The following is a 13,973-nucleotide window of genomic DNA, read 5'->3' as shown; positions in this document are numbered from 1 at the left end:
GGTCTGCAGGGCTAATGTAAAGTTAAGTTTTCATAAGACTAGAAGTTGCCTGCTTTTTATCTCAGCATTACAATATATGTAAGAATCGGCCTCACCAAGGCAAACAGACTGAAAAAAAATCTTTTCACTGTGATATAGGCAGTCAGAGCTGTAAACAATGTTCCATATTTAGCTTTTGATGCAATATTCACAAGAACAAGGCACTTTAATATATAGTAAAATGTCATTAAACCTGTAATATCAATGATGAAATATGGTGAGTTTTTACTTGTTCCCTGTAATCCTATTAAGTGCTGTAACTGGCAGGAATAAAAACCTTGAGGACAATTAAATATTTCTGATCATATAACTTATCAAGTTATAATATTACAGTCACTAATATCATAAGAAGTTACTGATTACAGCAGCAGAGGGATTTCACTTGCACAAAGTTCCAAAGTAACAGTTAGCAAATCGCCCATCAATTCCAATACTCCCATTTCATCAAGCAAATCAATCTACCACTTCCCCTTGAGAGTAATTACAAGTACTGTAGACATTTTTCTGAACCTAGAGTGGATGTTTTAATGACAATTTCTCTATGGCATACCAGTTACGAGTGACATGGATAGAATACTTATATTTGTTAACTATTTAAGACACATTTGTCTAATAGGTGACCATACCAATATATATTTTTACATAATCCAAGACCTAATCATGTAATAGAAAATAAGCAAATTTGAGGTAAAGAGTAGCCCCCAGACCACCCCATTAGCTGAAGCCAGGTGCCAGATAATTCATTCACATTGGCTTATGCTACACATTCACAATATTTCTGGGATAACACACTTTTCCTACATCTTCAATAGCGCTCGACTGAAGAAGTTATGGAGTTAGGGGATATGCAAAAGTGTAAGTATATTCATTTAGATAATAATCAAGAGATTATATATTATTCTTAAAACTAATCTAGCCCACAATGAGCTTTACCTAGTCAGTTTGGCCATCTGTGTCACTCTCATTTAATAGGTCTACCTTACTAAGTTTATTAGAAATAAAGGGACTGATTCATGAAGGAAAGTAAAGACAAAAAAAGGAGTAACTTTGGCAAAACAATGTTGCATTGGAGGTGTCAGTAAATTTAAAATATGATGTAAATTTATAGTTGGGAAAGGGAATGTCCTAGATCAACTTTAAATTTCATTGTGCTTTATGAAAAACCAGAAAGTATTTATGTGCACAATAATATACCAATTTGAGCCCCTTGCATTGTAACATGGTTTGCCCTGGAGAAAACTAATTCTTTTTTTGCCTTACTTTCCTTAATAAACCAGGCACAAAGTGTTTGACCATGAGCTCACCCTGCCGGTTGAAAGGCCCACCTAAAACATTTATTAATTTGCTTATTTAGATCTATTTAGTATTTCTTTGTTGGTTAAGACTAGAGATGCTCACTGACCCCCGTGTTTTGATTTTGTTTTGGTTTTGGATCTGGATTACCGTTGTGTTTTGGTTTTGGTTTTGCCAAACCGCCCTTGCGTGTTTTGGTTTTGGTTTTGGTTTTGTTTGGTTTTGTTTAAAAATCAATGTTTTTGGGCATAAGCTATATAATAATGAAAAAAACTGTTTTATTCCTGGTAGGCTGTCATTAATTCTACACACAAACCAGATTGTCTTCCTCTCCATCTATGCATATTGGCAATGCAGCCATCGTCTTTGGGTGTATATTACACCCTACACTTATAGTTAAATATAAAAAGAAATGGACAAAGGCAGTTTGGTTTCTGTCTCTCTAGGCCCCCTCCAATTGTAGAAAATACTAAAAAATTCAGCCGTTATAGACTGTACAATATAAATAGAAATGGACAAAGGCTGTTTGGTTTCTATCTCTATAGGCCCCCCTCCACTTGTAGAAAATAGTAAAACATTCAGCCATTATAGACTGTACAATATTAATTGAAATGGATAAAAGCCAGTTTGGGGTCAGTCTGTGTATGACACCCTACCCTTATTGAGAAATTGCCAAAACAGCAGCCTTTCAAGACTGTACGTGATATAGAAATGCCCCAAGTCCCTTTCCTATTTGGGGGTAGATTGCACCCTACACTTATACTTATACTTATACTTATGCTTATAAGTATACTTATTTTTTTTTGGGTGTGTTTTTTTCCCTGATTTAAAAAGACTATGTACTTTTACATATGCTTTACCAGATGACGTACAGGGAAGTCTACCATCAGGACTGGTGCCAGCACCTGCTTTCTGATTCTGCTCATATGTGGACTGCTTTGAATCCATTTTAATGAGCCCAAAGCACTTGTAGTACAAAAAATGTTATAGATACTGCTGATAAATATGACTTTTGACAGCCAGAAAAATTAGTGTTTCACACTGGGGAATATGGGACACCCCAAAGCACTTGTAGTGCAAAATATTGTATAGATACTGCTGATAAATATCACTTTTGACAGCCAGAAAAATTGGCGTTTTACACTGGGGAATATGGTACACCCCAAAGCACTTGTAGTGCAAAATATTGTATAGATATATACTGCTAAATATGACTTTTTGCAGCCAGAAATATTCTTGTATCACACTGGGGAATATGGGACACCCCAAAGCACTTGTAGTGCAAAAAATTGTATAGATACTGCTGATAAATATCACTTTTGACAGCCAGAAAAATGATTGTTTCACACTGGGGAATATGGGACACCCCAAAGCACTTGTAGTGCAAAATATTGAAAAAAAAGCCTCCTCTCTCCTGCTCTAACAATTGCTAATAGAATTGGTAATAATAATAGAATTGAATAGATTAGAATTTAAATAATAATACAAAGAATAAGGTGTACAATTATTGCTCTGTCCCTGCTCTAATACAGTCTGTGACCTAACCCTGCTCTCTCCCTCTGTCAAATGGCAATGGATTGCTGTGTAGGCGGGTATTTATGCTTTTCGAATATCGCGAGAACCGAGCTCTGAGATCCGACTACGTCATGATGACGTTTTGCCTCGATTTTGATTCTGAATGGGCGGGAGAGTACCGAGCCTGCTCGGCTCGGTACTCGGATAGGCGAAGTTCGGGTGGGTTCGGATCTCTGGGAACCGAGCCCGCCCATCTCTAGTTAAGACTGACATTGTAGATTTTCATTAACTCTCCCATATCTGAAATATGCATTATGAAAGCAATTACACCATCACTCCATTATCACAAGCGTATTGTCTTTTGGTCATTTTCAATTCTGCCTTTTTTTTCACTTTCAAACTCTTATAAAAATCATGTTGCTGCCACATCTGTCATTTTCCTTTGTGTGCTAATGACATTACTAAACACTAATGGGGCTGATGTAGTGTGGGGCATACACCGGTTTGCATAAGGTAGCTTGTGTGAAATTGCTCTGCGCAGGCCCTGAAAGTGGCCGCATGCATGTGCGCCTGCGGAGACTTGTGCCACCCTGTCGTTACGCCTGCACCTAAAAATAGGGCATGGGAACGGAAGGGATGTTCTAACATTGGCCAAGTACAGTAAAGACATGCTTACACAAAAGCTGCTCATACAAACCTGCATATCTTTTGTACCTGCTATAGGGTAGGTGCAAATACTTGCTGATTAGGATGTCTTGTCATAAAGCAGGCGCATATGTTGCTGATGGAGAGGCGGACATATCTCAAGATGTGGTACAGTTCTGCCTATAAGCAGACATTTTTCTGTGCTCTTTTTTTAAGAGTAATTTACTCCAATTTTGCAGGTCAGCCCTGCATCATACCCAATATATTTGCTCATCATATCCCATATTGTTAATTGTAACCTTCTTCCAAGCAGCCCTCCATTACTCATACTGACTACTCTTCAGTTCCACAAAGTGATTGCTCTATTATTTGTCTTCACTAATCATTTTACTAAAGCGACTCTATCAATCCAAGTTGCCAGTTCATCCAGGATTCAATTTATACAGTTCTTACCCACAAATGAAACCTATCATCTTTCATTATAATGGTTCCATTGGCCACCGACAGCCAGCTCACCAAGCCTTCAACTATCGCCCCCAGCCGGCTGCTCCTGTTCTGCTTTGTTATAAACTTTAATGCAGGGAGATCAAGCAGTATACTGGAGTAAGAGGCACTGCAGTAGGCTTTTCTGCCTTCCTCTTTGCAGCTCTTGAATTAAGCCACGTTGACCATCACTAAAATATGATATATTTGATTTATCGTTCAAAATGTTAACTTTGAACTGAAACCACGCCTCCTAATAGAAGTTATCAAATGCTCAATATAATAAACATAAATTTAATAATGTAATATTTTTTTTCCAACTACAATTAGCATGCTTTTACCTACATTAGTTCTCCCCCCGGCAATTGATTGTTTCAATGAGTTTGCCAGCTTACATGTTTCATAAATACGATAAAGGAGAAAAAAAACAAAACAGTTTAGTGGTTGCACCCAGTACCTAACAAATGAGAAATATCTAAAAACTAGAAAACAGGGTAAAGTAATTCTCCACATTTGGTGCGACAGACAAAAATCCCTCCCCCCTTTTTTTTCAAACATGTTTCATAAATTTACAAGTTAGCAGCTGTTTTTCAAAATGAATCATGTCACAAGAAAAACATAAAATGCAAGTATGGTGTAAATAAAATAATATGGTTCTCTCTCTCTCTCTTCTAGTGTTCACATTCTCTAAAGTGTTTTGGAAAACGACAGATGTGCTGCAATGGTTACATAAATTATTTGGCTGGCCCGGAATGAGATCCTAAGTCCTATTTGTTTCCTGACGTTTCTTTGCAACAATTAGCCAACATGAATTATATCATGAAATTTCACAAGCATTTTCAAAGAACAATCCTCCTGCTTGCCACTTTTTGCATGGTAAGCATTGTAATTTCTGCATATTATTTGTACTCGGGTTACAAGCAAGACAATGAAATTTCCGAAGTATCAATGGAAATTGAATGCGGAGATATTGAATCTTTACCATATAAACTTCTAGAAAGAAAAATTGGAAGACCGTCTGTTTCGTTATCAACAAAACCCATTATCTTGGTTTTTATAGAGAGTCAATATTCTCAACTTGGTCAAGACATTATTGGTATTCTAGAATCAAGCAGATTTAATTTCCATGCAGAAATTGCTCCTGGAAAAGGTGACCTCTTACCACTCACTGAAAACCACATCGGAAAATATGCACTTATAATATATGAAAACTTTATGAAATACGTAAACATGGACACATGGAATAAGGAACTTCTGGATAAATACTGTCTTCAGTATGGAGTTAGCATTATTGGGTTTCTTAAAGGCATGGAAAACAACATTCAAACTTTTCACTTAAAGGGCTTCCCATTTATGATACACAGCAATATGGCTGTCAAAAACTTTTGTATTAATCCCAAAACACCCTCACTTCATATAACAAAACCTTCAAAAACAGGCAAAGGTGCTGTATTTGGAAACGAGTGGACTGTTTTTGAGGTTAATCACTCATCTTACCAACCCATAGTTTTTACAAAAGTAAAAATGCCTGTTGGTGCCCCACCCCAGCAGCTGTCTAAAATGTCCTTATTTGCCACAGTTATTCATGACTTGGGACTTAATGATGGAATTCAAAGGATCTTCTTTGGCAATAACTTGAATTTTTGGCTGCACAAGCTAATTTTTGTGGATGCTATATCTTTCCTTTCGGAGAAGAAATTTGCCTTGTCCCTTGAAAGGTACATTCTTGTGGACATTGATGACATTTTTGTAGGAAAAGAGGGGACCAGAATGAACATCAATGATGTTAAGGTAAGCCCTAGTTAATATCTTTGTCATTTTCCAATTTTTATCTTTGAAATACAGTATTTTTAATTCAGCAGCAGTTTCTAAGGTGCCATATTTTAATTTATCATGAACTATTGTATCACATTAGTACTGTAAAATAGTTTACTGTTTATAAAAATAGGTTATTTACAAAGTATAGCATTTATAAATGGAAGAAAACATACACTGTGGAAAACATTCCAATAATAATATTTTTTATTACTGGATAGTACTAAAAGAAATAATGGAAATAGTATGAGCAGCTAAGTGTGATTGTTTTGCATGATTTAATTAAATTATATTTCTAGAGAAGTTGCATAATAAATTATATCCTAAAGTGTTTTGAAATTGTTAATGTAAATAATCAGCAGAGATAATATTATTTTTTCAAGAGCGTTTTATTTAACATAGAGAACTATTTATCCAAAAGCAGCAAGCAAGCCAGTTGATGATCTATGCATTACATACTGCTTGGTAGTTACTGAGCATTAGTAATTAGTTGGTAAGATTGGCAAGGATGGTAATTACTAAGGACTCCTAACAGTTCTGCAAGTATAGCAACATGTAATATACAAAGGCACTTTTAATATTAATGTTATATAACAATATATGTAGAGATTAGTTAGCCCATTTTTATATTCATTACCTATTTAAACCCCATTGTTGATGGTTTTATTTCCTTAAACCAGTTAAATGAATAGTATCAACAAATCACATGATAAGTACATTCATTACAGATTTTAACTCACCATTTATTACATTATATTACAGAATGATTTGGTTGAGTTCATAGATAAAATTGTGCCAAACTATGTTTTGTTATTTGATTTTTTTTCAATAGAGCTAGAAGTGAAAAAAAACCAATTCAGCATTTTTGAGAATTCACAGGATATAGGCTGTTTTGAACTGATACAATCAACAACAAACAGGAAGTTGGAAAAATATTGCTAAAATGACATGCATCTCTGATTATCCAAAAGGCTGACTAAGCTATAGCCTAGGGCACAAGGCTTTCGTGGGGTGCAACATTTTTGGGGGTGCAAAATTGTGACAGGTAGAGAAAGGTATGAACTGAAATTAATTTTTAAATAGAACAGTTGAATAGTTAAAAGAAAAATAAATGTTGTAAGACTGTAAACTTGACAACAGTACCTATAAAAAAACCATCATTACCTTTTGTCACATCACACCACGGAAATTGAAATAAATTAAATCAAACTTTTTCCAGTTTTAGTTGCACATTTTGCCTTACAGCATTCAACTAACAAAAAAAGGCATTACTGAAAAAAAAAATGAAAAACTAAAATAACAGGGTTGGAAAAGTGATTAGTCTCCTGAATTAATACTTTGTAGAACCATGTTTTGCTATAATTACAGCTATCAGTCTGTTTGTATATGTTTCTATCAGCTTTGTGCACCTAGAATTTGGAATATGTGACCATGCTTCCTTGCAAAATTGTTCACGTTCAGCCAAATTTCATGGTGATCGGTAATGGACTGCTCTCTTCAAGTCCATCAGATTTAGGTCAAGACTCTGACTTGGCCAGTCAAAGACATTCACCATCCTATCCTTAAGCCACTGCATTGTTTTCTTGAGGGGTATGTTTTGGTTAATTGTCATGCTCGAAGGTGAACCACCTGCCCAGCTCAAGCTGTCAAGCAGAAGATCACAGATTTTTCTCAAGAATATGGGTGTACTTGGCAGCATCCATCTTCCTTTAAATCATGACCAATCGCTCAGTCCCCGCTGTAGAGAAACACCCCTCCCACAACATAATGTTGTCACCACCATGTTTCACAACAGATATGGTGTGTTTTGTGTGGTGTGCAAAAAGTTCTATCTTGGTCTCAACTTTACCGTAAAACCTTTTGCCACGTGACATCAGAATCTTCCAATTGTTGTTTTTTGCAAATTGCAAACGAGATTGAGTGTGGCACTTTTTCAGAAGAGGCTTCATTCTTGCCACCCTGTCACAATTAGCTTGTTGTATGATCTGGATGGTCACTGGTTGTACCTGAACAAGTTTATAATGGTTAATCTAAGGTTATGGTCACTTATCCAGACCAGTAGTAGTTAAAAAATGTTAATTGTTAAGAATTTTTGTAAATGTTATTTTCACTTGATGTGGAGCGTTATAATGTGTAAATACAGTTGGAAAAAGTTTGATTTCATTTATTTCAATTTCCAAGGTGTAATGTGACAAAAGGTAATGATTTTGACAGTGTATGATTATATTCTATAGGCACTGATTTCCCATGGTAAAGACTGAAGACAATGATTCATTCTTGGGAGGGTGCTTGAGGATAAACAAGTAGGAGAGTCAAGGATGGAGACAGGAGTGACAGACTCCTTCACCCGGAGTAGCGCTCATTCACACCACTGTTCTGCTATTAAGTTCTGGTTTGAGTGACAAAGAGTGCTGTGACCCTTTTAAAAAGCCAAGTGGAGATGAGTTTTGAAAAAACATGGGAACAAAGTATTGGTGGGCAAAAAAGGAACCCAAATTTTAAATTAAGGATGAATTTTTCTATCTATCGCAGATAGATGTGAAATGTGAGGGGGCACTATAAGTGTATTATCCTAGGGCGGTCTGAACCCTTTATCAGGCCCTGTGCATGAAAAAATGTTAATTTGGTATTACTCATTGTACATAGTATCTTTCAACTTAGATAATGATGTAATTTAATAGTGGCAGTAGAGTGATAGAGTGCCTAAGCCTAGTAGCTGCCAAGGTGAATGTTTTATTGCAAAAATGGTAATGGTGTAGAAAGAAACAAAGAAGGAAATAAAAAAAGAAAGTGTATAGAATACTTCCAGGAAAACACTAAGAATTAACAATATCACTCAATTATATGTGGAAACGCCTGTCCGGAGGTATATTTCTTGCAGGTGCTAGAGGGATGGTGCAACAATACACAATGATAATATTGACTATCAGAAGCACATCATATAGCTTATATTGAATGAATGATTGCACATAGACCCCTCCAGCTGATAGCGCCGTGGCTATAGTATATGAAGTTTTTACTTATCTGTCATTTCCATTTGGTATATTGCAGAAAAGGAGTTTTACAGGGGAAAATAACAAATATTTGCATTTCATTTCATTTGTATTTGTATTTGTGTTTGTATTTAGTATGGAAAATGTTACTTTCGCATTTACCAATAACACTGTCAAGACTTTATTTGCTTGAGTATATGACGCTTCTTTTTATTAATATATTGTATATAAATAGGGTAATATGACAGTGTAATTTACTACTAACACTGTCAAGCTACAACTCTACACTATCTCTGCCCTTTCCCTACACTAACCTTATACTATCGTGGTATTTTTTTTTTAGCTAGACGCATCTTATGCATGTAATTTTGAACACATTTTATAATAATCACATAATAATATTGAAGTTGTCCTAAGGTCTAGCTGTATATACCTGTATATACTGTATGTATGTAGCCCATAATAATAACAATTTGATTGCATGTCTGGTTTTAGCTCCATTATCTTTGTAATCTTCGTCAAAGTATTCTCTATGCAATCGCATACATCTGAAAAAGTGCAAAACACCACAGCAACAAAAATATAAAGACTTGTTAAAACCAATTAGCACAGTCAAAATAATCTTTCTTACATTCCGTTCCTTCACATCTGGTTAATGACCTTTCATGTTAATCTTTGTAGCTAGAAATGTTGTTTGCTATGCTATTCTCAGGCTGTCGCTTGAATCAATTTAAAAGCCAAAGCAAAATTGGCAACTCATATACAAAACAAAAGATCCATATTTTCAAAGTGAAAACAACAATATTCTAGTCTGTAGTGTTATGTTGTCTTTGGAAACAAAGTGTTCAGAGCTCTGAAGATCACCCTGTCTGTACGGCTCCCACAGCGAACATCTGACCTTTCAAATGGATGTACGGTAGGCTATGTGTAAAGAGGGTAGTTTCTCTTGGCTCTGCGATCAACATTTAGTACTAGATGCAGAGTTGAAAAGCTGTTTGCAGAGTGTGGGAGACTATAAAAAAGGTCCATAGTAATGCTGGAAAAAAAAATAGGATATTGCATAGTGCAGAGAAAATATATATATATTAAGTACAACACCTCAAACAACTAAAATCTACTCCTTATAAATAAGATTTAAAAGAAAATATAAACAGTTAAACTTATTAAAAGGAAAAGTTTAATGTGTTATGTTGTTTTTATTGATATGTTCTATTACTCTTAACAGTGACAATGATTTGTAAAACAATAAACATCATTTCATTATTACTTAATCAGAATTGTAGAGCCTTCATTCCGAATGGCATTGACACTTCAAATAAAATGCCACATTTTAATTTTTGGGAAATTGATCACTTTAGGGGAGCAATCACTTTGTTTATCAACATCCCTGAATGCAAATTAGACATTTCCTGTACATACATGTAATGTTATTAGTTACATAATAGTTTTGTTATTTATTGTCTGTTGTAATGTAAATGAGCATTTTGCATTTATTAAAATATCTACACTGTTTATTGATTAGCAGTGAAGGTATTTATGATTTCTAAATTGTGCTCAGGCACCGTTGTAATGTCAACTTACGATCTGAGAACAATTGTAGTGCAAGACTCCATTTGTTAGGAAATTGTTTTCAGTGAAGAACTAAAGTTTTTGGTACAGAGTAATTTGTGACAAATAGTAACACTGTTGGGGTACATGGCTTATTTGCCACCACCCATTGTTTTAACTATATTATATATTAAGTTGGTTTAGTAGTAACACACCTTTATACATAGGAGACTGAAAAAAGAGCAAATAACTGTATAAGTTATGTGATTGTCAGTATAACTAAGTAAGTACAATCAGCATAATAACTATTAAAAGCATTAATGAATATTCTAAAAGCAATACAGATCTATTGGTCCTGAGAAACTGTACCAAGTGGAGTACCAATACCATGCAACTTTTAACAGATTGACCAACATTTTAGATTACATTACTCAAAGTTTAGTGACGTCCAATTATTTATCTGGCACAGCGCTGACACAGCAAAGAAACCTTGTGAGCAAAATGAGAAAACCCAAACAAAAAAATGATTTTCCTACATCAAATATGATTAATATTTTTTTCCCAACTACTGCCCATTCCGATTCTGATATTTTATTCCTTAAGGGTTTATGAGGTCATCTTCTGTAGAGGGTATTGTTATAAATGTACCATTTCATTGGAATATCAGTGTCACTGAGAAGCCCCATCTATACAGGATATAAACTTATCTCAAAGCTGAGGTTACCTGGAACAGTCTTCTTTTTGCCTATGAGGAAGGTGATATATAAGGGTATATTTGAAGATCTCCCAAGGTTTTTGCTCAAGCAGATGATGATTTCTTTTTTTATCTTCTTAAATGAATCACTTCCAATACTATGTCTGAATTTTGAGATGCTAGAAATGGCTGCATTGTCTGTAATGTGAGTTGTCCAAGTGCTTTATGCTTGTCTTCGAGTATGTTTGCCCAGCTGGAAACACTTTGTTAACTTTTTGCTGAGTTGCACAGTCTCTTAAGATCTGTTTGAATCAGCAAATAAATGTAATTACATTATTAAGCCCATGATAATGCTGGGGAGACACCAGTCATCATCATCATTATCATCATCTTGATGACTTGTGTTTTTATGTACTCCATTAAATATATATATATATAAATAGTAATAAAAAAAAGAAATACCCCCTTCCCCCCAGAACCAGTGCTCTTAGCCTGGGCTGGTAGCAGCAAATTCAGGGGCTAGGCGCTACCACCAATGCTACGAAAGGCTGGGATGGTGACACTATAACAGGGGAACTCATAGTGTGGGGTCAGAATGTCACTAAGCCCTAGCCTGTTCCGCACATAGCTAAATTCCCTAAGGGTATTTGGCCAACAAAATGAATACAGACTTCCCCTAAACTGGACCTAGCAAATGCCAACATACCCATGTCTTCCAGTACATGTTGGCACTTGTAGAACTACAAGTGCCAAAGTAACCTGGCATCATGGGCATGCTGGCATTTGATCATGAATTAGGCCCAAAGTGTCAAAGTGCTAATGTGCAGCAGCATCTTTGAAAATAAAATGTTTGCTTTGTTGCCATGGGTTACAGAATATTTTCACTTTTGCACTAGTGAACAAATGCCAGAGTTCAAGAGTTCTATGTGATGAAATTAAATATTTAAATAGCTTACTTGTTTAAAATAAAACTACAGTGGAAAGTTAGGGTAAGGGTAATCCATGTTTATATGCAAAACTTTTAATTTCAAGGAATAATTGTTCTTTAAAGAAATGGCAAATTTCAATGATACCACATTTTACTGTACAGGGTGAATTAAATATATATTTTTACAACACTTTGTTTTAAATGAATAAAACATTAAAAATGAGTAAACAAGTTTACATAAGCTATTATTTTTTTAATGTAAGAATATATTTATGTAACGTGGGAGTTTGCATTATATAAACACTGGCAGAAATAAAGGCTAGTACATAGCTTGCTTTCAATTGGTGACATCTAGCCAGTGAAGCATCAACTAATATTCAATTAAATGTATATTAGCATTCTACTAACAAGGCTATAATCACTTTATAGCATATTTGATACGGACCTTTGCAAGAACATAAAATAGCAGTGACATTGTTAACCAAATAATGGAGACACGAGGAAAAGCAGTGAAATGACTTTAACATTACTATATTTTAATATGTGTTATCTCAAGTAAATATGAAATATAATGCCTTGATGGTGCAGTTAAAAGCAAGACACAGATCATGTTTAGTGGGCGGAATCCAATACCAGGCGACAGATATATTAGAATATGTGGAAGAAAATTGTAATGGCCTCATTATTTTATATTTTAAGAGAGATAACACAGCGCTAGTGAAAGAATTGTCAGAGAATAAAAATAATTCCTACCTTGTCACTTGCCCTCTTTAACAAGCTGCAATTATTTCCTTTTATTATTTTCATAATGTATTAGCTGTCCCATAGTACATTGTTGGAAGGGTTAGTAGTACAGTCCAATAACAAGGGCGTAGTTGAAACTGGGGTCTTTCAACGTTTTTTTGTGTCATGTAACCCTTATGGCTGTAAATGTTTACCAAATATTTATAAATTTTTTGCTAAGCAGCCAGTAATGTATTAAAATATTGAAAATGATCCCTTGATCATAGATTCTTCTAGTGTATTGTGAATTTATTTCATTTACTACTATTACAAATAAACTGCTATTTTGTGTTTCATGAAATACCAAACTGCTGATATTTTCTCTCTGCACATTCATCTTCTACCCCTTATATACTAAAGATACATACTCAATACCTGAAAAAAAATGTTTAGACGATGGTGACAAAAAAGCAATGCAAGTTCAACTACCAAGCTAATTCTATACAACAAAACATAGGGATGGCCAACCAACCCAGAATTCCAGGCGCCTGCTTAAAGCGTCAGAAGAACCACATCCCTTCTGGCACAAAGGACACGTTAGGATCCTAAGAGAGACATAGAGCGAAGGGGGAAGATTCTTGAGGTCTAACATAAGCTATTTCACCATGTATTAACCTCTGACTACACTGCTTTCCTACCAAAGCTGTGTTCCTTTGATGGACACACAGCTCATCAACATCTGACCCGAAAATCTCCACCAAAGAACTAAAAGTTTGGGCTATAAAAATACCCAATCTGTCGTCTATGAGCTGCATCCCATTGGGTCTGTAAAAATGGGAAGACAAAATTTTATCATAGGGTGTTATGTTATCACGATTCCCCCGAGGGCCTCATGAATTTAGAAACAGATTGATTAGCCTGTCATCTAACTTTGTCCATTACCATTTCAGTATGGGCACCCCTCCAAATTAACCTAGGTATGGTATTGAACCAGCAGATCCTAATTGCTGGCCAGCTATCGACTATGAGCTGCAAATCTGCTATGAACATGGGCAGCACAGTGGCGTAGTGGTTAGCACGTCTGCCTCACAGCACTGGGGTCATGAGTTCGATTCCCGACCATGGCCTTATCTGTGTGGAGTTTGTATGTTCTCCCTGTGTTTGCGTGGGTTTCCTCCGGGTGCTCCGGTTTCCTCCCACACTCCCAAAAAACATACTGGTAGGTTAATTGGCTGCAATCAAAAATTGATCCTAGTCTCTGTCTGCCTGTGTGTGAGTGTGTGTCTATAGTAGGAAA

General features: G+C 35.5%; 1 protein-coding gene across 2 annotated transcripts in view; it reads left to right on the top strand.

Annotated features, from left to right (window-relative positions):
• LOC142142035 (bifunctional heparan sulfate N-deacetylase/N-sulfotransferase 3-like) overlaps window positions 1-13,973 on the top strand; it is a 223,685-nt gene that overhangs the window by 44,840 nt on the left and 164,872 nt on the right. For both annotated transcript variants that reach the window (XM_075200342.1, XM_075200341.1), the window contains exon 2: window positions 4,651-5,766. In XM_075200342.1, the coding sequence (XP_075056443.1) occupies window positions 4,783-5,766 (984 nt within the window). In that variant the 5' untranslated portion in view covers window positions 4,651-4,782. The remainder of the gene's footprint in view (window positions 1-4,650; window positions 5,767-13,973) is intronic.

Source organism: Mixophyes fleayi, chromosome 1 (genome assembly GCF_038048845.1).
Source record: "Mixophyes fleayi isolate aMixFle1 chromosome 1, aMixFle1.hap1, whole genome shotgun sequence".
NCBI lineage: Eukaryota > Metazoa > Chordata > Amphibia > Anura > Limnodynastidae > Mixophyes > Mixophyes fleayi.
Note: the sequence above shows the minus strand (reverse complement) of the source record. Positions and strands in the feature narration are given on the sequence as shown.